Genomic DNA, 21530 nt, shown 5'->3' with positions numbered 1-21530 from the left:
TTATTTAATATTGTTTAATAAGAAAAATATTTTTTACCCATTCTCTTGAAGGGAAGACCTTAACTTTTTTTCAATTATATGCATTTTCTAATTATTTAAATTGATTTCATTGTTTCCATTCACTGAGCATAGTACTGTGATACATAAGGACATTTTCATACATGCATACATGATACATTGAGTGTCCCCCTCATCCTCCCTGTTCTCCCATCTCAGCCCACCTCCGCCTTCTTCTCCTAGAGTCTCACCTCTGTCTTCTTATCATGTGTGTATAAACAGTTTTACATATGTATGTAAAATCTACCATAACAAGAAAACATTAATTTTTGGTTTTCCAAGTTTGGGTTTGTTCGCTTAATATGATTGTTATCTCCGGTTACATTCATTTCTTTGCAAACAACTTTGTTCTTTATTATTGCTAGAAAAGGTCATTCTACACATATTCTATGTGTTTTTAAGTTCTCTCTTCTGTTGTTGGACACCAAGATGGCTTCTATAACTCAGCCGTGTGAACACTGTGTGCCTGGATCTCTGTGACAATGCTGGCTTGGAAGTTCCGGAAGTCTTGAAGCTGGGTCATTTGGTGGCTCTAGTTTTGTTTTGCTGAGAAATCACCATACTGACTCCCACAGTGGCTAAACCAGTTTACACCCATCAACAGCCTCACCAGCATCTGTAATTTTCTTAAAGACCATTCTGACTCGGTTGAGGAGGAGCGCCACCTTAGCTCTAATTCGTATTTCTCTGATAGCCGGTAAAGAGCCATGACTTTTAAATTGACTAAAAAGAAACTAATATAGTATATTCATTTTTATGACATATTTTATAAAATACCTTTAACTGCTGAGTTAATGCATAAATCATTTCTGCCTTATGAATATATTTTGAAGTCTGCTTTTGGCTAGGGCTGTAGCTTGGTGGAAGAGCGCTCACCCACTGTGCATGATGCCCTGAGTGGCACTAAGTACATTAGTAAGCTCAACTTAGCATGCCTGTGATAATCAAGCGCCATCCTGCACTCCATGGTTAGCCTCTTGGTGTGAACTTATGACCCTAGGTGTGTGTAATTTAGGTTTCACCTGTTCTTACCCCCAGCTTTCAAAAATTCCCTCCAGTACTCTGTGCCCAGAGGCACATGTACCAGATCAGTTCTTTGAAGGAGGCCACAAAGGTTAGGCTTGGCTGACTTTGGCCTGATGCTTTGTGACATCTTCTCTTGCTCCGACACCCTTTGCTGGGCAGGCACCATGTCCACAGTCTCCTCCATCTATGGATGCTGTTTGGTGCTGTACTCTGCTGTGTTGACAAGCTGTTACCCTGCCCAGTGCTCCTGACTCTTCTGGATACTGGTTCTAGAGTCCTCAATAACAGATGGCTTGCAGTGTTCTATGGAGGTTGAGGAAAAAGCCTGCATCCTTTTTTGTTGTTGTTGTTGTTCTTAGATTGTAAAATATTCCTTTCTTGCAAACTCAGTGTCTTTGTAAATATAAGTACATTATTTTCTTTTCCTCCTTTGGGCAGAGTTTTGCTATGTAGCTTAGGCTGGCCTTACACTTGACTATCCTCCTTCCTCGGCTGCTCCAGTGCTGGGGCTTTGAACATGCTGCACTCTTCTAGATCTCCTTCTCTTCTTGAGTACTGTTTTCTCTCTGCTCATGCTCCCAGAGGAGCAGGTATGGGGATTCTGGGAAACAGAGCCTTGCTACCCTTGACATGACTCTTTGGCGTCCTGTGTTCTACACTCAGAGGGCAGTGTCTGGCCACTCCATCAGTCAACCTCTCTGGACTGAATACATTTTAGAACATTGCTTGGGTTCTTGTGCAAAGTGCACTGTCCCACCTGTTCACAGAGCTTGCTGACAGCAAGAGAGAGCCAGTCTCCCCACTCTAACACAGACAGACAGAAGCAGATGGAGGGATGCATACGTGCCCGGTCACATGCCTCTAAACTGTTCTTTAAAGCCCATTGTTGAGATTATGCTGAACATTGATGGCTATAACATCTAGAGTAAAAAGACAGGGAGCCGTAGGCGTTGTTGAATAGTAGAGGGCTTGCCACGAATCTAGAAAACCCTGGGTTCAGTTCCTGATCCTGGAAATACATTTTTGTTTGTTCAGAGCTTGCCTCGTTGGCAGTTTCTATTCCTTAATTTAACACAGCCTGCTGCTCTGATGCTTGGCTGGAGATCCTGCAGTGCATCTCTCCTCTCTGACCCACTCTTCACTTGCCAAAGACAAATTCCTAAAGTCCAGTCCTTCTGCGGTCCAACCTGGATGAGAGTGTTGTCAAAGGGGAGAGGGCAGAAGTGGAGCCATAGCGTTTGCTAACTCCAGTCCTAGGGTAACTGGAGAACTCATTCATTAAGAGAAAAATTCTCAAGTACTATGGAACCCCTAGTGTGTTCCAGAATAAGAGGCTTTTGAATAGTTTGGGAGAGGGATACAGAGAAAACAAGATGCACTCAAGAGACATCCAGGCAAGCAGAGTCCAGGCATGGCACAGGGAAGCGCGAGGTGCAGCAGGCTCACTCCTTAGTGAGGCTCGCCTGGAGCAGAGTGCACATGAGGACATGGGCACAGGGAAGCTGAGAAACGCTGAAGGTCACTGAATCTGGACCAGGCAGCCAAAGAAGTTAATAGCAATTATTTGACTTTCTAAAATTCTCCACATTTTATGCCAAGTAAGAATGCTAGTTCCCGAGCCAAGTGTGACAGCGCAGGTCACTGTTCTCAGGACACAGGGGTGAGGGAACTCCGAGTCCCACGTCAGCCTGGTCTCTGTGGCAGGGCACCACCAAAACCTCTTGGAAGGGCCAGCTGGATGTCAAGGGGTCGGCGTTATTTGCACACAATAGCCCTTGGTTTACCTTGCTTAGTCCACTGAGTGGGAGATGGGTAAGAATAATCTCCAGGAGTTAGCCGACAGGCTGTACTTGACAGTCGTCCAGAGCCCTAGATACTAGGTAAAGATGTGCTCCACAGTCCCTTGTCCCTGAGGGCACATCTCTTCCTCCTGAGTTCCCTAGAGCTTAGCTCTGACTTGAGGCTCTTGGGAACTTTCTGGCTCTGGAGTCACATCCCACTTCCTGGTTTGCTGTCACTGTATTTTTCGGCATTACTGTATTTGGAAACACATAAAAAGAAAAGTAAAGATTTTTTACAGTGTTACACTCAAATGTAACCATCTGTTTTGTGTCTTAATGTGCTTGTTTTGAAAAGCGGTGAACTTCTGGTAAAAATGCTTATCTTTAAACCATCTTTAAAAATTCTGCTAATAAAAAACCCACCAAGATTCTGAGTCACTTTTTAAAATATAATATAATGCTACCGTAAGAAAAAGCTAAAATCTACAAAATAGAGCCAGTGAGATGGCTTAGCAGGCAAAGGTGCTTGCTGCCAGGCCTGACAACCTGAGTTTGATAGCTGGGCCCTGTCTGGTAGAGAGAACCACCTGATTTCTACAAGTTGTCCTCTGTCCCTCTGTCCTCCGCATACGTGTCTGTGTGTGTGTGTGTGTGTACATGCACGCACATACACAGTACACACCTGTAAAATGCCTAAGACAAAAGACAGAAGTATGGAAGAGGAAGACGAAGGGGAAATAGAATGAAGAGGAAGGAGAGGCAGGAAAGATCTCCAGTCTTGTATTCACAGGGCAGGATGGGGCTCATCTCTCCTGGCCTTCTGCCTCTGCTTCTACAGAATGGCTCTTTATTGTCATGGTAGCAGCCAAATGTAATGAAGCCTTTTTGGAGGCAAACCCGGGCCAGTGAGGTGCTCGAGATATGGCACTATTCCCAGAAACAGTAGCTTTCTGGAACAGACCAGAAAAGAGCCTCCATTTGAGATAGCCTGGTTTGACTTGACCCCCTAATTGGCGCAGTTAGGGATGGGTGGGCATCCATTTGGCACCACAGTGGCAAAACACTAAGTTTACTCTTTCTTGTTCCCCAAGTGCTGACAGAAGCCAATGGCTAGGCTGAGGGCATGTCCCAAGAAAGTTACTAAATTTCTGTAACCTGTGTAGTGGAACTGCTGGCCAAGTAGAAGCAGGCATTAGGCAGTGCTGCCCCTAGCTGCTCACGGAGGTGAATATGGTGGTGGAGGTGGCACAGGGGGTGCTGTGTTAATGGTAGACATGACTGAGTGGGCAACCCAGGTTGCTGAGCGTGCTCTTTAGTTAGAATCACTTGTGGTGCCTGTGGCTTCCTCCAACCCTACTTTCCATATAATATCATTTTCCTTTAGCCTGAAGACATCTTCAGTATCCTCTGAAGCAGTCTTGCTGGCTGCGGATTTTCTTTATGTGAATGTGCAAGTGTCCTCATTTAGCCCTGGTCTTTGAAGGGTACCTTTTTCCTGCAATCCTCAAGCAAACCCGATCTGCTTTCTACCACTGTAGTTTATTTTCCCAGCATGACCTGCATTTCTACCATTTGAGTCTCTAGAGACCCTGGCTGTCACTGTTTCCTGGATGAGCCATACCTGGGTGTGCTTGCATCTGTGACTCTCCTGAATGCCTATCTCTCCTGAGGGTCAGAATTCAGCAGGAGGCCCATCTCTTTCTGGTGTTTCTCATGGATATCTAAATTAAAACCTTCACTATTTTCCAGTCCGGCTCTGAGAGCCTCATAATGTTTTTAGCTCTGGAATTCTGAGCACTCTCTCAACTGAGAACTCTATGCAGATGAGGACTGTGTACGGCTGACTTTGAACTTGGCATCTAACATAGCACTGGCGTCAGTGATTAGTGAATGGCAAGGAATGAAAGACTGGGCTCCCTTTTATTCCTTTTCTTTCTCTACTCTCTCTTCCTGTCTTCCTGTGTTTTGTTTTCACGTTGTAAGTACATTTCTGCAACTTCACAGCAGTAATGAGTTTGTAGCCTACCAATCAGAGCTTTCTTAGCTCTCTAGATTTAATGGATTTTGAACCTGAGCAAACAAACCAAAAAGTTCAAATTTGTTCATGGTGTGGCAACTGCCTTGAGTCCGTCTGTGAGGTTAATATTCTTATCTGTTGGAGAATGGGGTGTCTGGCACAGACCTGCGCATCAACTGCCATACAGCTGACATTCTGTTCCTCCAAGATGTCACATCACTGACCTTTCTCAAGTCTGGAGTTCTGAGATGCCCCACATGGAAGCTAAAGATAAAACAGTGGTCTCCAGAGTCAGGCTTGACTTAGCAAAACACTTTTTACAGGGATGTTATGAAATCAGAAAGATAAAGTCCCTAACTCACTGGCTGGCTGGAGTGGGTTGCTCATGAGTGCCATCTACTTCCCAGCCTCCCTCCCAAGCTTCCTCAGGGTACTAAAGACCCATCTTTTTTCTCGAAATTTCAGGATCAAAGAGTGAATAGTACTAGGTGTCAACAGCCCAAGCCTCAGATGCCAGAGCCTCAGTTCTCCTGAGCCTGGCCTGTCAGAGAGTCTGAGCAGGAGGTGCTATGGGGGTCATAACACTCCACTATGCATCTGGAGCTCATTCTGCATGAGGCTGTCATGAGGCCATCACACCTGCAGTCACCAAAGTCTTCACCTGCAATTCCTGCCCAGAATCCTGGATCCTGCTCAGTCTTCACCCCTCCCCCATTGCTTGAAAAGGTGTTCCAGACTTTGTGTAGGGGTAGGAGACTGTTCTGGGCAGACAGGCAAGGGCAGGGGCAGGGCAGGATGGTGGTAGCCAATGTGTTCGCCATAAGATGCCTAGCAACAGCTTGCCCCAGTCTGTGTTTGTATGGCAAGAATTAACCCAGGACACCCAGGTAACATTCTTTACTGTTAATTGGCACTGATGTGCAAACATCAAGGGAATAGAAAACAGCTCGATATAATGTTCACTTTCTGTCCAGACTGGAAAAGCAAGCCTCCTTAAAAGCTAAGCAGAGATCTGCTGAGTCCCTGCTAAGAACTATTTATGTCCTATAGATACAGACTCCCCATTCTTTGCAGCAGCTTTCATGACAATCCCTGTAGCTGCTTAGGGAACAGGTTGGCCAGTAAGCATTCTAGAGGTGACTGGAATTGACGCGTGTGACCCCGTCTGAATCCACCATCTGTTTTGGGACTCTTCTTACCTGAAGAGACACAAGAGGGGTTGTTTCCTCCACAGTCTTTGCAAGCTGGGTACGACAAGGCTGTGCTTCCTGGCTACTCTAAAGTCTGTAGTCATATTCCCGCAAGGTGAGGCCCCCACCCATTTAGCAGCTACAGGTTGGTGATGGTGGCTTGAGAGTTTAAAAAAGGAAAAACCTGCTTAATCTATCCCCTCTCTTTTAGGAGCATCTGAAGGCCTTTGATAATGAAGTTAATGCTTTCTTGGACAACATGTTTGGACCACGAGGTAAGTGGCCTGCTTGGGAACATGCAGGAAGAATACCATTTGCTTGTAGGAAAGGATTGCTGTCTCTGGGGTTCTGGAAACAGTGTGTGCCATCTGTCCTTATGGACTGTAAACTGCCTTGCACAAGGTGCCCCTTTTCCTGAATAACAGACTTCATTTCGTCTGCCTCATTGTGTCTCCTGGGCTGGAGGGGCAGGTGAAATGTAAATTTCCTCCAAGGTATCAGCTATGAACCCTAGTGGTCCCTTTGCTTTCTCCATCACCTGTCAGCCTCTAGCCAAAGCTCGTCTTCCTTACTCACATGGACACAGCCACTCCAGACATCTTTTGACTCCTCATGTAAACTTGTTTTGTTTGCCATTTCCCTATGCCTGGAATTTCTTTCTGCTATGTCCTTCTCTTTCTTCTCTGGTCAGCTCCTCCGCTTGGAGACACCAGCTGTGGGCTCTCTAGGGTGGTTTCCTCTCTATTGCACCTCGTTACTCTAGTCTCCCCATTTCTGCCCTGCACAGGCTTCCTATGGCTGCTTGTCTCTTAAAAGCAGGAGCCATGATCCTGTTTGCCGACTGTCACAGGGCACAAACAGCTCTGGGGACAGAGGACTGATATTCTCACTAGATAGGACAAATATTTTACTTCACTTGAGCCTGGTTGTTTGACAAGCCTGTGGGAAATCCTTGGCTTCTACAAACGGTTTTCTCAAAACTAAAGACAGGAAGGAGGGACTGCGGTCTTCCCACTTCTCACAGCCTTTACATAAATTTGGACATTATTTGGATCTCTTCCCAGTTTTCACTGAGACTCTGAGACCTAGTCTAAGTGAATGGTGACCTCTGTTGTTTTAATAGGAACTGCAGTTTGGGTGGAGTTCTCCTTTCATTCCCCTTGAGGATCTTTGTGGTGGGCTAGCAGTGTCTGTCCGTAATCTCTGCATTCCCTACTTACAACTCTATTGAGGTGAGGAAGAACTGGCCCAGAATAGAGGGCATGGCCTCTTTCTTAGGCAGGATGCCATTGGAGCTGTGAATTCTTGGGGACCACAGCTTTCTGTTTCTCTCAGCAGAGAGTTAAACTTTGATCTCCGTGAACTAAGTTCACACTAAACTTTGCTGTCAGTAGGTTGGTGGGAGCTGGAATGAATGTAGACACATGGGATTAGTTACGGGGGGATTGCAGTTGTTCACCATGCTGCAGCCATCCAGTGGATCCTCCCTTTGTAGCAGCAAGATTAGAAAACCAACACTCTGACCACTGAATCGGTTTACTACAAGATCCTTGTCCCTTCCTAAAGGCCACCTACACTTACAGTGACTGTCACACCTAGTGACCTCAGCAGCATCCCCAACCTTTTCTGATCTTATTATGCACATCCTATCAGTAGCCTGTGGGATATGCCAGACACAGACAAAGAGTAACACTATTTACTCAGGTACCAAAGAAACAATACAGGAACACTTGATCCCATGTTTTAGTTGCAGCAGTTATGATCATGTATGGATGGCAGCATGACAAACAATAAAGATTATAGGTGCTTAACTCAGCATCATATCTGAGGTTTTGTTCCTGTAGTTTCTGATACCCACAATCTACTATAGTCCCAAAAATTAAATGGAAAATTCCAGAAGTAACTATTTGTGTGTTTAAAATTACATACTGTTTTGAGTAGAATGATGAACTCTCTGTCCTGTCTGGAACTTGGATTTTCCCTTTGTCCAGTATTTCCATGTGTATCTACCCAACCGTTAGTCATTTGCTAGCTCTCTGGTTATGGAAACTATGCAGTAGCATAGGGCTTTGTATCAAAGCTTTACTTAGGTGCAAGAGCAATGGTACTGGCAATTTGGTTACTGCCAAGAAAACCATAAACTTCCTCCTTTAAGTGAAAAGGTGGATGTTCCCAACTTAGTAAGAAAAATCCCAATGCTGAGGTTGCTGAGGTCTAGAGAAAGAACCAGGGTGTCTGTGGATTTGCTCAGGGAGAAGCTGCTTGAGCTGGTATGTGAATGCATCTCAAATGGTGATTGAGGACAGGAAACTGCTATCCACCGGGGACCCTGGAACCTCCCGCCATGGACGAGCATGTGTCAGTGTTGCTAACTGCGTGGGAGCCTTGCCCCTCGGGATCCTCACCTTATGCATTTCTTTCCAGATTCTCGAGTTCGAGGGTGGTTCCTGTTGGACTCTTATCTCCCAACCTTCATTCTTACCATTATATACCTGCTCTCAATATGGCTGGGTAACAAATACATGAAGAACAGGCCTGCTCTTTCTCTCAGGGGAATCCTTACCTTGTATAATCTCGGAATCACACTTCTTTCTGCATATATGCTGGTGGAGGTAAGTGTGTATTGCTGTGAGTATTTGATTTGAGAACTGGTCAGGTGCTGCTTTCCAGACCTGTGTCCACCATGGAACCCTCTGTAAGAACCTGAGAAAGCTGTTCACACATTGGTCCTCTTCCTTTTCCTTTCCAAAGAGGCCAACGTGTTTGTTTCTGACTTGAATGCAGGCCTGTTTCTGTAGTTCTTAGCCAAATAAAAGCTATAACCATGATTTAGTTTGAAAGGCCTTTTGAAGACCGTGTCACATACTTTTCTTCTTTCATACCTTATGATCCTGACTTAAATGCATTAAATGATTCCCATGCAGTTAGTGTACAGGGATGCGATGTTCCTTGGGAGAGTCCCACCCAGTCTAGACCGCTAGCAAGCCTGAGTTGACATGTGTTGGCTCTAACTGCCTACCAGGTTTTTGACTCAACCCTTTGAAGCACTGAACCACAGGAAGAAGTAAAATGGTTGCTTTGCCTAAAACAACCAAAAGTTCCTGTCATAATACAAAGAGAAATCTAGAGTATTATTCAACTCCCTTTGGCAAAAATAAAGGAATAAAAGGGACAAAAACAATTATTTTAAGGGAAAATTAGGATAAAACCATCCATAAAGTTACAAATGGCTAGTAATGACATAAGCAGGACTTTTTTCCTGCTGTTTTTAAATTTTAAAAGACTGCAAATCTTTATCTAAAAATGTTGCTTTCGTACCCTGACTTTAATTCATGTGTTAGCTAGTATGCACCATTTTAATAATGGCCATTAGCTGTTGCCATAGTGACCAAAACAAAGCATTGATGGGAAGGATTTGTGATGAGGAATGCCATGTAAAGTTTCAGCATCACATCACAGGCGACACACTAAGTTTTTTGACACTAAAAGACAGTTCTAGGTTCTTCACTAAAGTGTGCTTAGCATGCTAGGTGTGAGCTGGCCAGATAAAGCATGGGTTTAGTTTCTTTTTTTCTTGAGACAGGCTTTCTTTATGTAGCTCTGACATCCTGGAACTCACTATGTAGACCAGTTTGGCCATGAACTCACAGAGATCCATTCATCTCCCAAGTACTGGGATTAAAGATGTGTGTTACCACACTCAGTTAGATTTAGCTTCTTCACAAGACTGAAAGGAAAGAGACCTTTGTTGATGAGGAGCAAGGCTGGAATCAGTATCCCAGGAGACTGAGTGCACAGCTTCACGGGCTGCAGCTTCAAGTAGCTGGGTTAGGTGGATTCTAAGTGAGCTTTAGAGTTATTCAGTCCACAGTAGCTTCACGTTAATCTTACTGACAACCTTGTTTAATTCATTCAGTACAAAGGTTAGATGGCTTTGGTATGTAACCCAGTTAGAGGATTATGAATAGACCAGAAGGCAGCTTCCTAAGGCTTGCTGCTTAATTCTGCTACACAGTTACTATGTGGTTAGATAGGTACCACGGAACTGGCGACAGCCTGAAAAATCTGCTTAATACAGGACATGCCCTGGGCAAACATGTTCACTAAGGGGTTACCCCACAGTTGTACTGTTACTATAGAAAATATGTGCTTAACCCATCAAGTACAGCTTTCATCCTGCAGATGTATTCAATTGTATTTATGGGCAACCTATCTTTCTTAGTCTAAAAAAATGTACCAGCACCCCTCCCCCCAAAATGCCACAAGTGGGGAGCTTAGGACAGGCACATAAAGCCCAGGAGGCTGCTGAGACCTGACTCAATACAGGAGTACATTGGGAACTCCCAAGTGTTCTGCTTTCACTGAACTCATTTGTCCTCAGAACCTTTGGTTATTTATATTTACATTACCTAAAGCTGGTGTTGTTAGACAGGAAATACTAGAACTACATCAGAACTGTGAAGAGGAACCCAAGCTTCCAAACATTAGTTAGTTATCAGTATCGTAAGGGATTTGTATTCTAGGCATTTGCCTGGAAAACCTTATATTCTAGAATTTTACATTGTTGCAGGGAGAGATCCACTTTAGTAGAATTTTCAATGAGGAATTTAATAGATTTGTTTTCTCTTGTCATAGAAAGACTAGAAAAGAATGAGTCGGGAGCTCTGGGTTCTAGTGACGATGCCGCCACTCCTTAGCTGTGCAGCCGGAGCAGTACTCACTCATCAGGGACTACTGATGCTCGGACCTCCTGGGAGTGGGACAAGGGTGGCTAGATGATGGGCTTTTAAAAAGTGGCAGCTCTTTATTAGAGAATAATGGGGAAGGTAGGTGTCAGTCACACACTTACAGATACAGTGAAGAGCATGTTTTAAGAACTTTCTGACACCCTTTAACATCTATAAAATTATAATGCACATTTTATAAATTTATTGAGACAATATTTTAGTGTAGTTTTCCTCCATTTGTTTATAATTCTAAGACAGCTCACTAATTCGTACTAAAGTTATGGAAACTCTGGTCTGAATGGTTAGAAGCACAGTGTGTGGAGGGACAGGAGCCTGGCTTCTGTGCAGCAGCAGGAGCTAGCCCCTCGCTGACGCTTGAGGACAGTCAGATCCCGGGCACTTCTGCCCCCACTCTGAGCAGAAGCTGGTCAGACTGTTGAACGCTGTCACTTTCTTGTGTTGATTTTCTTTCCCTTCTTCCATGCTCTGGCAGCTCATCCTCTCCAGCTGGGAAGGAGGCTACAACCTGCAGTGTCAGAATCTGGACAGTGCAGGAGAAGGTGACATCCGGGTGAGTCCTGAGACGTGTTTCCTTCCCCTGTGCAGCTAGAATCTGGGATTACATAGAGAGCTTCTGGGTCTGATGGGAAGCCTTAGTGACAGACATGTCAAGAAGCCTGCTCTCGGCTGCTCATAAACACTAAGTGTTTGGTGGTGGGGCCTCTTAAAAGAGCTGTAAGGTTTTTGCTTCTAAAGCTGAATCAGGAAGCCTCTCTTAAATGAGGTGCATTTGCAATAAGATCCCACCTGAGAAAATGCTACCAAGAAGCCATGCTTACTCTGTTATTTTGTGTCTAGAATTACTCCCCAGGTTCTCTCAGGTTTATGTGGATGTAGTTGTCCACGTTGACACCATTCATTGACAGAGGTTCCTGTCCCACCTGGTCCCACAGCTGTTCAGCCCTAAAGAAACACACAGGGGTCTACATTAATTATAAACTGGTTGGCTTATTAGCTCAGGCTTCTTATTAACACTTATAACTTATATTAGCCCATAATGTCTGTGTTAGCTATGTGGCTTGGTACCTTTTATCAGTGAGGCACAAAGTAGTGAAAATTAAACCCAGGATTCATAGATGTAAATTAGAAATGTCATGATGAACCTTATGGAAGAGACCCTATTTCATTTGTCTTACCTGTAGAAAAGGCCCCTTTAGTCTGTGACAGCCCAGGATGCTGAGCTTGACTTTACAGAGTTGCTATCTACCAGAAGGGAGGAGGGTTCTCAGGGGCAAGACCAGCTCCTGATAAGGGATAGGGAGTGTGTTTAGGATGATGCTGTGGCCCTCAGCAAAGGAGCTATGCATGACTATTGAGGTTATACATGGTTACAGGAACCACCTTGAAAGACTCCCTCTCACTGACTATCCAGGACACAGAAAGAACACTGCCTGCAATGAGCAGAAACACACGGAGTGCGGGTTTTAAAAGGATGACGGGAGATTGTATCTTAAAAAGAAAGGGAGTCTCACTGCTCCCTTTCAAAGGTTGCTGCACCAAGTCACTGCAGAAAGAAATTAAGGAAAATAATTAAACATACATCATGTCTTTCTATGTGAATTTCTAAATACACAAGGAGGGAAAATTCCCTACCAGAGAAAAATATGTAAATCACGGTAGAATCAGAGACAAGATGCATCTCTTTGTAAAACGTCACCTGAGCAAGAGAGCATCCACTTGTGGTGATTCACACCATGCACTAAAATGTGCCATCTGGGGCACATTTAAAATGTGATCCGAGGCAGGAAGAGTGTTTGACATAGGCGGGAGGGAGATTCAGTGCCCAAGCAGGCTGAAGAGACCACTTTTAGGGTACATAGAAGCCCTGCAGGATGCTGATGGAAAGGAGCAGAAGAGCCTGTCCTTAGGTGCGGAATGATGAACAGAACCACGATTGGATGCGTGTTTGGGAACAGTACCCCGTCTTTCAGCTGAGAGGGCAGATTGCATGGAATGAGAAGAAACTGGAGGGAGAGAGCAGAGAAGCAGCACTCTGCAGTCTGAAGGAAGCACAGAGGGAGGCAGGATGCTGTGCAAGGGGCAGAGCAGGGGGTACCCCTGGTAGGGGACACTGTCACCTTTTCCCTCTTGAATTTGTTGTAGGTAGCCAAGGTCTTGTGGTGGTACTACTTCTCCAAACTAGTGGAGTTCCTGGACACGATTTTCTTTGTTCTTCGAAAAAAGACCAGTCAGATCACCTTTCTTCATGTCTATCACCACGCCTCGATGTTTAACATCTGGTGGTGTGTTCTGAACTGGATACCTTGTGGTCAAAGTAAGTCTTTTGCTAACTCATGGTTCTGTGAAACGAGTCCCACAAGAGCACCGGTGCACCTCTTAGTCTACCCAGTATGTGCTGATTAGGAGCGATGGGGACCCCTAAAGTGGTGCCCTTGGCACCACAGAAAGCACATTTGCTGGTGGCTTATCGGGTTTTTAGATTTTTATGTTGGAAAAATCTGAGCAAGACCTTAAATTAAAATATATATATATTTTTTTTAATTGCACCAATTGTCAGATGGGCAGAGAGGCACAGGCCTTGGCCAGAGCCACTTGACTTCATAGAAGGTGACCCTTGTCACTTCAGACAGCACCTGCCACAGCCACCACCTCACGTAATACACATCCATCATTTCAGCTCTTAGGGAGTCTCGACTTCACATTCTGAGAACTAAGCGCTCTCTGCACCAAAGCAAATAGCTTTCTCCTTTTTTAGAAATGAGAACTCCAGAAAGAAAGATATTTTAAACCGGATGTGATGTGCACACCTGTAGTCCTGGCACTTAGCAGACTGGATCCTCCTGTCTTAGAGCACACATTCATGTCTGCCTGTGTACACCATATACATGATACATGGAATAAACTAGTGTGCTCACTGATACCACATACTTTGCATGGAGCTGCAGCTCTGTGGGTTATGTTGACCTTGGCTTTGCTGGAACACTGTGGTGTCTTGTTTTGACCCTGCTTTATGATGACTATAAGCAGTTGATGAACTCTGCTTACATTGACTCCACAGCCCATAGTGAGTGGGTAGGATGCTCCCGTGTTCTCTAAAGAGAATAGTGCTTTTATTTAAACCATGTTCCCATGAATTTGAAAATATTCTATGGAAAATTAGGACAAGCTGAGTGGTGGTGGTGCACACCTTTAATCCCAGCACTCGGGAGGCAGAGGCAGGAGGCTCTCTGTGAGTTCGAGGCCAGCCTGGTCTACAAGAGCTAGTTTCAGGAAGGCTCTAAAACTACGGTGAAACCTGGTCTCAAAAAAAAAAAAATTAGGACAAAACAGGAGAAAAGGATTTTAGAGTCGAGTGTGTAATCACCAGTGGAGCATTGGCTTAGTATGTACAAGGACGCTCCGTCGCTGGTACCCCCAAACCAGGTCCATTGAGTGACTCGGAGAAAGCTTAAAATGGGTGTGGTGGCACACACCTGTATTTTTCTTAGGAGTTGGGCTTATGTGATGTGCTTAGCCTGCTGAGCACCCCACCGCCGCAGTACAGGACATGTGCGAAGTGACCTCATCTCCTGGGTGCCCTATGTCACCCACCATCCAGAGAGAGCGCTAGACCACTGCTACTAGAGGCCAGCAGTCAAGGCTCAAAGTACGGCTTCCGCCAAATGTCTATCATTTGATCCTGTCGTTAAGTTGAAAGATCTCTAAGTAGACCCATCATTGCGTTACACGCTATCCCTGGCTGTCAAGTGAAAACTGCAGTGCAAGGGAAGAAACTGCACAGAAGACAGATGGCCTTTGACTCATGACAGGCTCCCTTTGGACATGGAGGAAGATGAGTGAGTGTCAGAGGAGCAGGCGTTTGAAGATTTTTTCAGTGTTAATAGTTTCATTAGACATTTAAAATTCAATTGCACAATTCAGAGATGGTCCTGTGAATATTTGTGGGCCATATCTCCAAGATGATAACAAATTATAAGTACAGAGCTACTCAGAAATGAGAACCCAGATGAGCAAGTAAATGTCACTCATCTTGCACTGCTGAGTACTTCAAAGTGTTTGTTTCCATAGAAACCCAAGCGTCCTAGCCCATACTGGCCAGTATTTGCTGAAAACTTACTGTATGAATCATGCTGTTCCTTTTGTTTCCCAGTTATCTAGGTTACTAATGTAGAGTGAGATATGGAGGCTAAAGAATGTAAATTGACTAAGACGTAGTAGGTAGTGCTCTTTAGTTCATGCAGCAGGACATTCAATCCCACCACAGCTTCCAGTGGGTTCAAATGAGAAGATAGCTTGCACAGCACATTCAAGACAACATAAACTACTAGGCAAAGGCAGTGCTGCTCCTCCGGCCACGGGAGGCTCTGTCACCAGTATGGTTTAATCAAGGTTTAGGGAAGGAAAAAGTCAGTTCTCCTTTAGTGGGATTCTGCAGCCAGACTCAAGTTCACCTCTCTCTGCCTCCCTGATTAGCTGGGAAGAACAACCACTGTAGTAAGCCCTTTGCAATACGGAGTAGCTGGTTTGATTGGCTGAACATCTCTCCGGGTTTACACCTCTGTGGAGGAGGTTGTACTGAATCCTGGAATGATGGTAGCAGCTGGGAGTCTCTCCATGTGATGCTGTTGCGTGATTGTCTATACCAGTTAGCACTTTTCAGTCAGGACAGTGACCATCACATAACGTTGAGAGCCTCACTTTCTGGGAGAAGTAACTCATACACTCCACTGTCCTAGGCTTCTTTGGCCCAACCCTGAACAGCTTCATTCACATCCTCATGTACTCCTACTACGGCCTCTCTGTGTTCCCGTCCATGCACAAGTACCTCTGGTGGAAGAAATACCTCACACAGGCTCAACTGGTATGCTATTCTTTCTTTGCTTCTCCATGTGGCTCTGACAGGGAAGGAATAGGCAGCTCAGGCTCTGTGACTAGTCTGACTTATCTTAACGTGGCCTTGAAGAATCATACTTTGCCATTATAGCATCTGTGTGTTTGCAATTAGCTTCTAAATGAAAATTTTCTGGTTTGAAATATACATACAGTTTTTGAAGTTAATGTACAAATTAGATCATTTTTTATCAAAATCTAACTGCTACTTTTCAATGAGAAAATAGACAAATTTCTATATTTACATAACTTCAAATAAAGTCTCTGAGCAGGGTAGTGGACTACTGAGGCATTTTTCTTGGTTCACTTCTGCAAAATATAGCAAGGGACAATAGCCATGATGCAGAGCCATGGGGCCCACCTCCCGCAGGAGCTGTTCTCACCTGCAGCCTCTGCCTTTCAGGTGCAGTTTGTGCTCACCATCACGCACACGCTCAGTGCTGTGGTGAAGCCCTGCGGCTTCCCCTTTGGCTGTCTCATCTTCCAGTCTTCCTATATGATGACACTGGTTATCCTGTTCCTAAACTTCTATGTTCAGGTATGTAAGATGCAGACATTCAGGGGTAAGTGACAAGCTGCCCAGCGCACTCACTGTGCCTTCAAGATAACAGTATGCAGAGGAGGAAGTAAAGGGCACGTTCCTAACCCTTCCCCCACATCCTCCTCCAAGAACAGCCAGCTCACAGTCCAGGTGATCTTTGCTGAGAGCTCGCTCTGAAAGACTGAGTTACATTATATCTACAGGTGTATTTGCCCCATGGCCACTCAAATATGACGTCAGAAAGCTGAACAGGTGTAGTAGCACAGACCCAGGGAGCTTATGTGAAGAAAAACTTAGGAATGATAGTGGTTAGTGTTTAATAATGTATTTAGTAAGCCTCCATTAGTTGTTCTGACATATGGAGACAGTGTTCATTTGAGGAAATTCTTTTAAGGCAAAACCAGCATGGACAGGGCATACTGGCTCACTCTTTGTCAAGCAAATGATATTCTCCTTTCAATTAACAATTTCAATGAGAGAGTCCTTCACAGTGACTTTAAGAGCCTGTGCAGGCTGTGGCAGCAAAGTCTCAGGTGGTTGTGCATTTTAAATGGCAGGGCCAGGGAAGTAGAAAGGCTGCTTCACACAAAAAAAGAAAAACCATCATTTATATTCAAACCATACTTTTGAAATTCTATTCATCTGTATTTTCTTCTCCAGATAATTGCTCTCATTTTTAAGTTTTTGTTGATAGTGGTGTGATGTGAAGGCTCACTGTGGGAACGAGGCCTGTGACAGCTCTGCAGAGTGTATTTCTGAACTGGACTGCTGGCCTCTGCTCCTTGTAAAAGATCAGTTTCCTTCGAGGATGTCTAAAGAAAGACACATTGGTGGAACCAAACCGATCCATACATGCACACCAGAACTCGAAAGGAATGGCATGGACTCAGGGTAGCCCAGCAGTGGTAGACAAGGGCTATGAAATCTCTATACACTGGTTGAGACTGAATCTTAGCTCTGACTTTACACTGCTCTAGTCTTGACTCTTATTAATGCCATTATTGCTTTTTAAAAAGAGAAAATGCTGTTATGCCAGCACTGAAGGGGTAGAGACAGGAAGATCAAGAGTTCAAGGTGATTGTGATCTACATAGCAAGTTGGAGACCAGCCTGGGCTGAGTGAGATCTTGTCTTGTGGTAGATAGATAAGATAGGTAGGTAGGTAGGCTGAGTGTGATCTTGTCTTGATAGATAGATTATATAGATTAGGTAGGTAGGTAGATAGATAGATAGATAGATAGATAGATAGATAGATAGATAGATAGATAGATAGGCAGGCTGAGTGAGATCCTGTCTCGATAGAGACAGGGGGGAGGGGGAAGAAGAAAGGAAGGAAGGAGATGACAGAATGACAGATCAGGTTTTTCATCAGAATGAAAGAGAGGACCATACAGGGATGGATGGATAGATGGGCTGAGTGAGATCCTGTCTCGATAGATAGAGGGGGGGGAGGAAGGAAGGAAAGAAGATAGGAAGATGACAGAATGACAGATCAGGTTTTTCATCAGAATGAAAGAGAGGACCATACAGGGCTGGAGTTCTGTGACAGATGACATTTTAATATACATCTTCAGCACAACAGAGGACATTTAAAAACCCTGCCAGAATCAGGTGATGTTGTAATTACAATCTCAAAATAACAGCTCCTTTTATCTTGAATTTTAAAGGAAGTTATATTTTCCAAGTGAATAATATAAGCTGCTTTGAATGCTAAGCAAATTATGGTGTAACACAGATAAAGTGAAATGACCTATACTGACATTCATATATTTGCCTTGTTTTTTGCCTGAGCTTTATAGCAAGAGGCTTAAAAACAAAAATTGTTATTAGAAGGCCTAGTGCCAAGGAAAACTGTGTAGTGCTTTAACTGCATGCTACATCAGAGAGTTGGAGACATTGCGTTATCAAAACATCTCCTCTGCTTTTTCTCCTGTCTACACTCTGACAGACATACCGGAAAAAGCCAGCAAAGAAAGAGATGCACGAGCAACCTTCAGGGAAAGAGGTGAAGAATGGTTTGCCCAAAGCCCTCCTGACTGCGGCTAACGGTGTAACAGACAAGAAGGTGCAATGAATGAAGAGATGGGAGACGCACAGACAGTGCAGCAGCCCACCAGATAGATGAGCTTGTTTTAGAGCAAAGACTGAATTGAAAGTTGTATGTTTTAGCATAAACTAATTCCTTTTGAGTTTGTAAATCATTTGTACCAAGAATGTATTATAATATATTGCTATTAGGTTACTCTATTAATTGAAACGATGCCGACCTCTACAAACCTCAGAACAGGTGCAGCGCCCCCTCTCCTGAGCTCTTCGTAATGCCTTATTCACGCAGAAAACCAGGAGACATGGGCTTTGTTTTCACGGCAAGTCTTCAGAGTTAATTTTCTTTAGATTAAATATGTAAAATAAAATGTTAATTATATTGTAAACGCCAGGGTCTGCTCTAGTCCATGTCAAGCAATAACTGTCAGTGCATAAATTGATAATCAATCCACTTGCTCCTTAAGGCATCAACCCTAGGAAGCGTTTAAATGGGATCCTTAGCAAAAGACAGAATCTAGCATCACCTCTCCTCCTCTCTAGTCAGGGAGTCTGCTACAGTTTTTAACCACTCTGAGTCTAAATTTAGTGATGTCGTACTGAGATTCATCATCAACACAGTTTAAAGATTACTCATTCTGTAAACAGCTTGAGCTGGGTGTGGTAGCATATACCTGTAATTCCAAGTGTTTGGGTATTGAGATAGCCTGGGCTACATGGGCACAAGAAGACCCTGTCTTAACCATAAAAAAATTTCTTTTTGCCAAATGGTCATAACTCAGGGGCTTTCAGCAGGAGCTATCTCTGTTTCAATTCACTTCGTCATTCATACATTCCTGTCTATCTCCCTTGCTAGTCTGGATTCATAGAGTTACATCTTCATATCAAAAGCTTCCAGGCCTTTTCTAAACAAAGGCTGGAGTCCAAGTACAGCTCTCCCTGGCACAGAAATGCAACTGGACTACTTATAAATCATAATCAGCAGGGCCCCAGGGACAAAAGAGACCTCACATTTGTCAACCGTTGCTTCTGAGCCTACTCATGAATATTATCCCAAGTAGTTGCTATAATCTTCCTAAGTTTACGTTTCAGAAAACAGAAAAGGATGTAGTCATTTGGAAAGCTCCTGTGGGCTGGGAATAAGGCACAGTGAGAATGTGGCTGGCCAAGCACATGCTTTCTCTGATCAGAACCATGGTCTCTGCTGAGAAGCCAGTACAGAGGCAGACCAAGGCCCAGGTCATTTCCTTCAAGTCATCCTACAGCTGATGGACCGAGCACCACAGTTAAACTGTACCAAGCATGAAACAGTACATTTTCTAAAGCTTACACAAAACATGACTTAGTAACTTGGACTCTATGATCTCTCCATTTTAGCAAATATGTACTTGGGTCATGGCTCTGGCATCTAGCACATGGTAGGCTTTTCTTAAGTGCCAACTATAGTGCCTGCCCACCCCTGTCTTCCCTTCCTGGGCAAGCTCCCATTTTAACTTTTCCCTATATAAAAACTGTGCTGACTTTTTAAACTCATAAGTACACGCCCTTCTCAGTGGTGTATTTTGGTGAGCACCACAGTCCTGTGCATCCACCATTGCCATCCTGTTGATCAGATTCTTCCTGTCAATGTATTTTTACGGGATTTTCATTTTCCCAAACTCCCAGGTGCTTAACGACCATTTCCAGTGACTTAGACTCAAGCAAGCATATTCTTCTTTCCTAAGAATTCATTTAAAGGGTCAGCTGAGTATGGGACTGTTCTTCTGTGACAAGACACAAGTTAATCAAAGGAGCAACCTTTATGGTGAAACTGAAGTTCAGTTTTAGTTCTCAAACGTGGTTCCAAATCTGTTACCGAAATGAATTCTGGGTAAAAATGAGGCACAAGAGGCGTCACTGGTCCTTGCACCCATGTTGCTCTTACTTGCGAGTGAGGCGCTGAAGTCTCACTGTGCATCACACCTGCGGCTGAGATGTCTGCACAGCTTCATCTGTGTAGCACAGAGGACACCATCTCTGTACAGCACTTCAATAACGGCAGCTCAAAGAACCAGCCAGCTTTAAGCCTTCCAGAGCAAAGCTCAGTACAACACTAAGCCTTAAACCACTCAAGGGCCAGCAAGACATGCAGAGCTAAGAAACCTAAGCTGCAAAGCGGGATCTGGTAAATATTTTAACCCATTTATTTTTAGTGCGAATTTTCTAAAATAGAAGTATAAAAATGTCTATCTCTGTAATCTGATAAAATGGTTTTCCCAAGTAAATTACCTTTTATCCATGAGAACAAAAGTACTTGGGTACTATAAAACCTTAATTTCCCCAGCTTTTAAAATAAAATGGAATGTTCGCTGAATGTAATTAATGTAGAAAATGTCAGCCCATCAGAATTATATTTATACGCAGTGGTGGATAAGTTCCTGTCTTCCCACATCAGAGAATTTTTTTTTTTTACCAAAATGGGCAGAATAGCATTTTATATGTTAGAGACCATTCTTCTCTAGTCCTTCCCAGCATTCCTGTGTCAATTAAGAACATCAGAGGTCACTTCTTTGAAAATGAGGGTTTTCCTTTTTGTTTTCCTTTGAAAGTACTGCATCTAAAGAACACAGTATCATGACTGGGGAGAAAGGGAGGCAGAAGCCATTTTTCTTTTAGATAAAAAGAATTCTGTGTGATTGTTGTATAATAAATTGATTTTTATGCTAAAACGTGTTACAATTTTTCTTATTTGGCTCAAAGAAGCTAAAAATGTGAGCCTATGTGGTATTCCAAGTTGTCTATTATTTGGGGATTATTTTTACCAATAAAGTGATATTTTAGTGATGAATCTTAGATTTCTAATTCATTTCAACAAGCAGTGGGATGCTATGTGACATTATTAATGCAGTATTTATATACCAAGTTAAACTAAGAAGTTCGTCACTTACAAGGAAAACTGAATAGCAATCAGACAAGCAGTCTACTAGACACTACTTACTGTACAGTGTAACAGTATACTCAGCTGTACTATAAATACTCTACCATAACTACTAATACATAAATATCATAAATATGATAAACCATACTACACCATACACTGGGGGTACGTATGACACTGATTCCCAATACCCCGGGTACCTTTACAGTGTCTTCCCAGGTGGAGGGAGTGGCCACTTCATCTCAGGAGCGGAAGGAGGATCACCATCTGCCATTTGTCGTCAGAGGCTGCAGTCTCCAACACGATGAAGATCACAGGGCC

The 21530-nt window shown here is 43.8% G+C and overlaps 1 protein-coding gene across 1 annotated transcript in view; it reads left to right on the top strand.

The window, feature by feature from the left end:
- The window catches only part of Elovl2 (ELOVL fatty acid elongase 2), a 41905-nt gene extending 20789 nt beyond the window's left edge, over positions 1-21116 (top strand). The window contains exons 2-8 of the mRNA XM_005355080.1: positions 6283-6346; positions 8496-8683; positions 11292-11369; positions 12962-13133; positions 15556-15680; positions 16113-16247; positions 18198-21116. Coding sequence (XP_005355137.1) covers positions 6283-6346; positions 8496-8683; positions 11292-11369; positions 12962-13133; positions 15556-15680; positions 16113-16247; positions 18198-18323 — 888 coding nt within the window. The 3' untranslated portion in view covers positions 18324-21116. The remainder of the gene's footprint in view (positions 1-6282; positions 6347-8495; positions 8684-11291; positions 11370-12961; positions 13134-15555; positions 15681-16112; positions 16248-18197) is intronic.
- The last annotated feature ends 414 nt before the right edge of the window (positions 21117-21530 follow it).

The sequence above is a fragment of the Microtus ochrogaster genome, chromosome 16 (genome assembly GCF_000317375.1).
Source record: "Microtus ochrogaster isolate Prairie Vole_2 chromosome 16, MicOch1.0, whole genome shotgun sequence".
NCBI classification, from domain to species: Eukaryota; Metazoa; Chordata; class Mammalia; order Rodentia; family Cricetidae; genus Microtus; species Microtus ochrogaster.
Note: the sequence above shows the minus strand (reverse complement) of the source record. Positions and strands in the feature narration are given on the sequence as shown.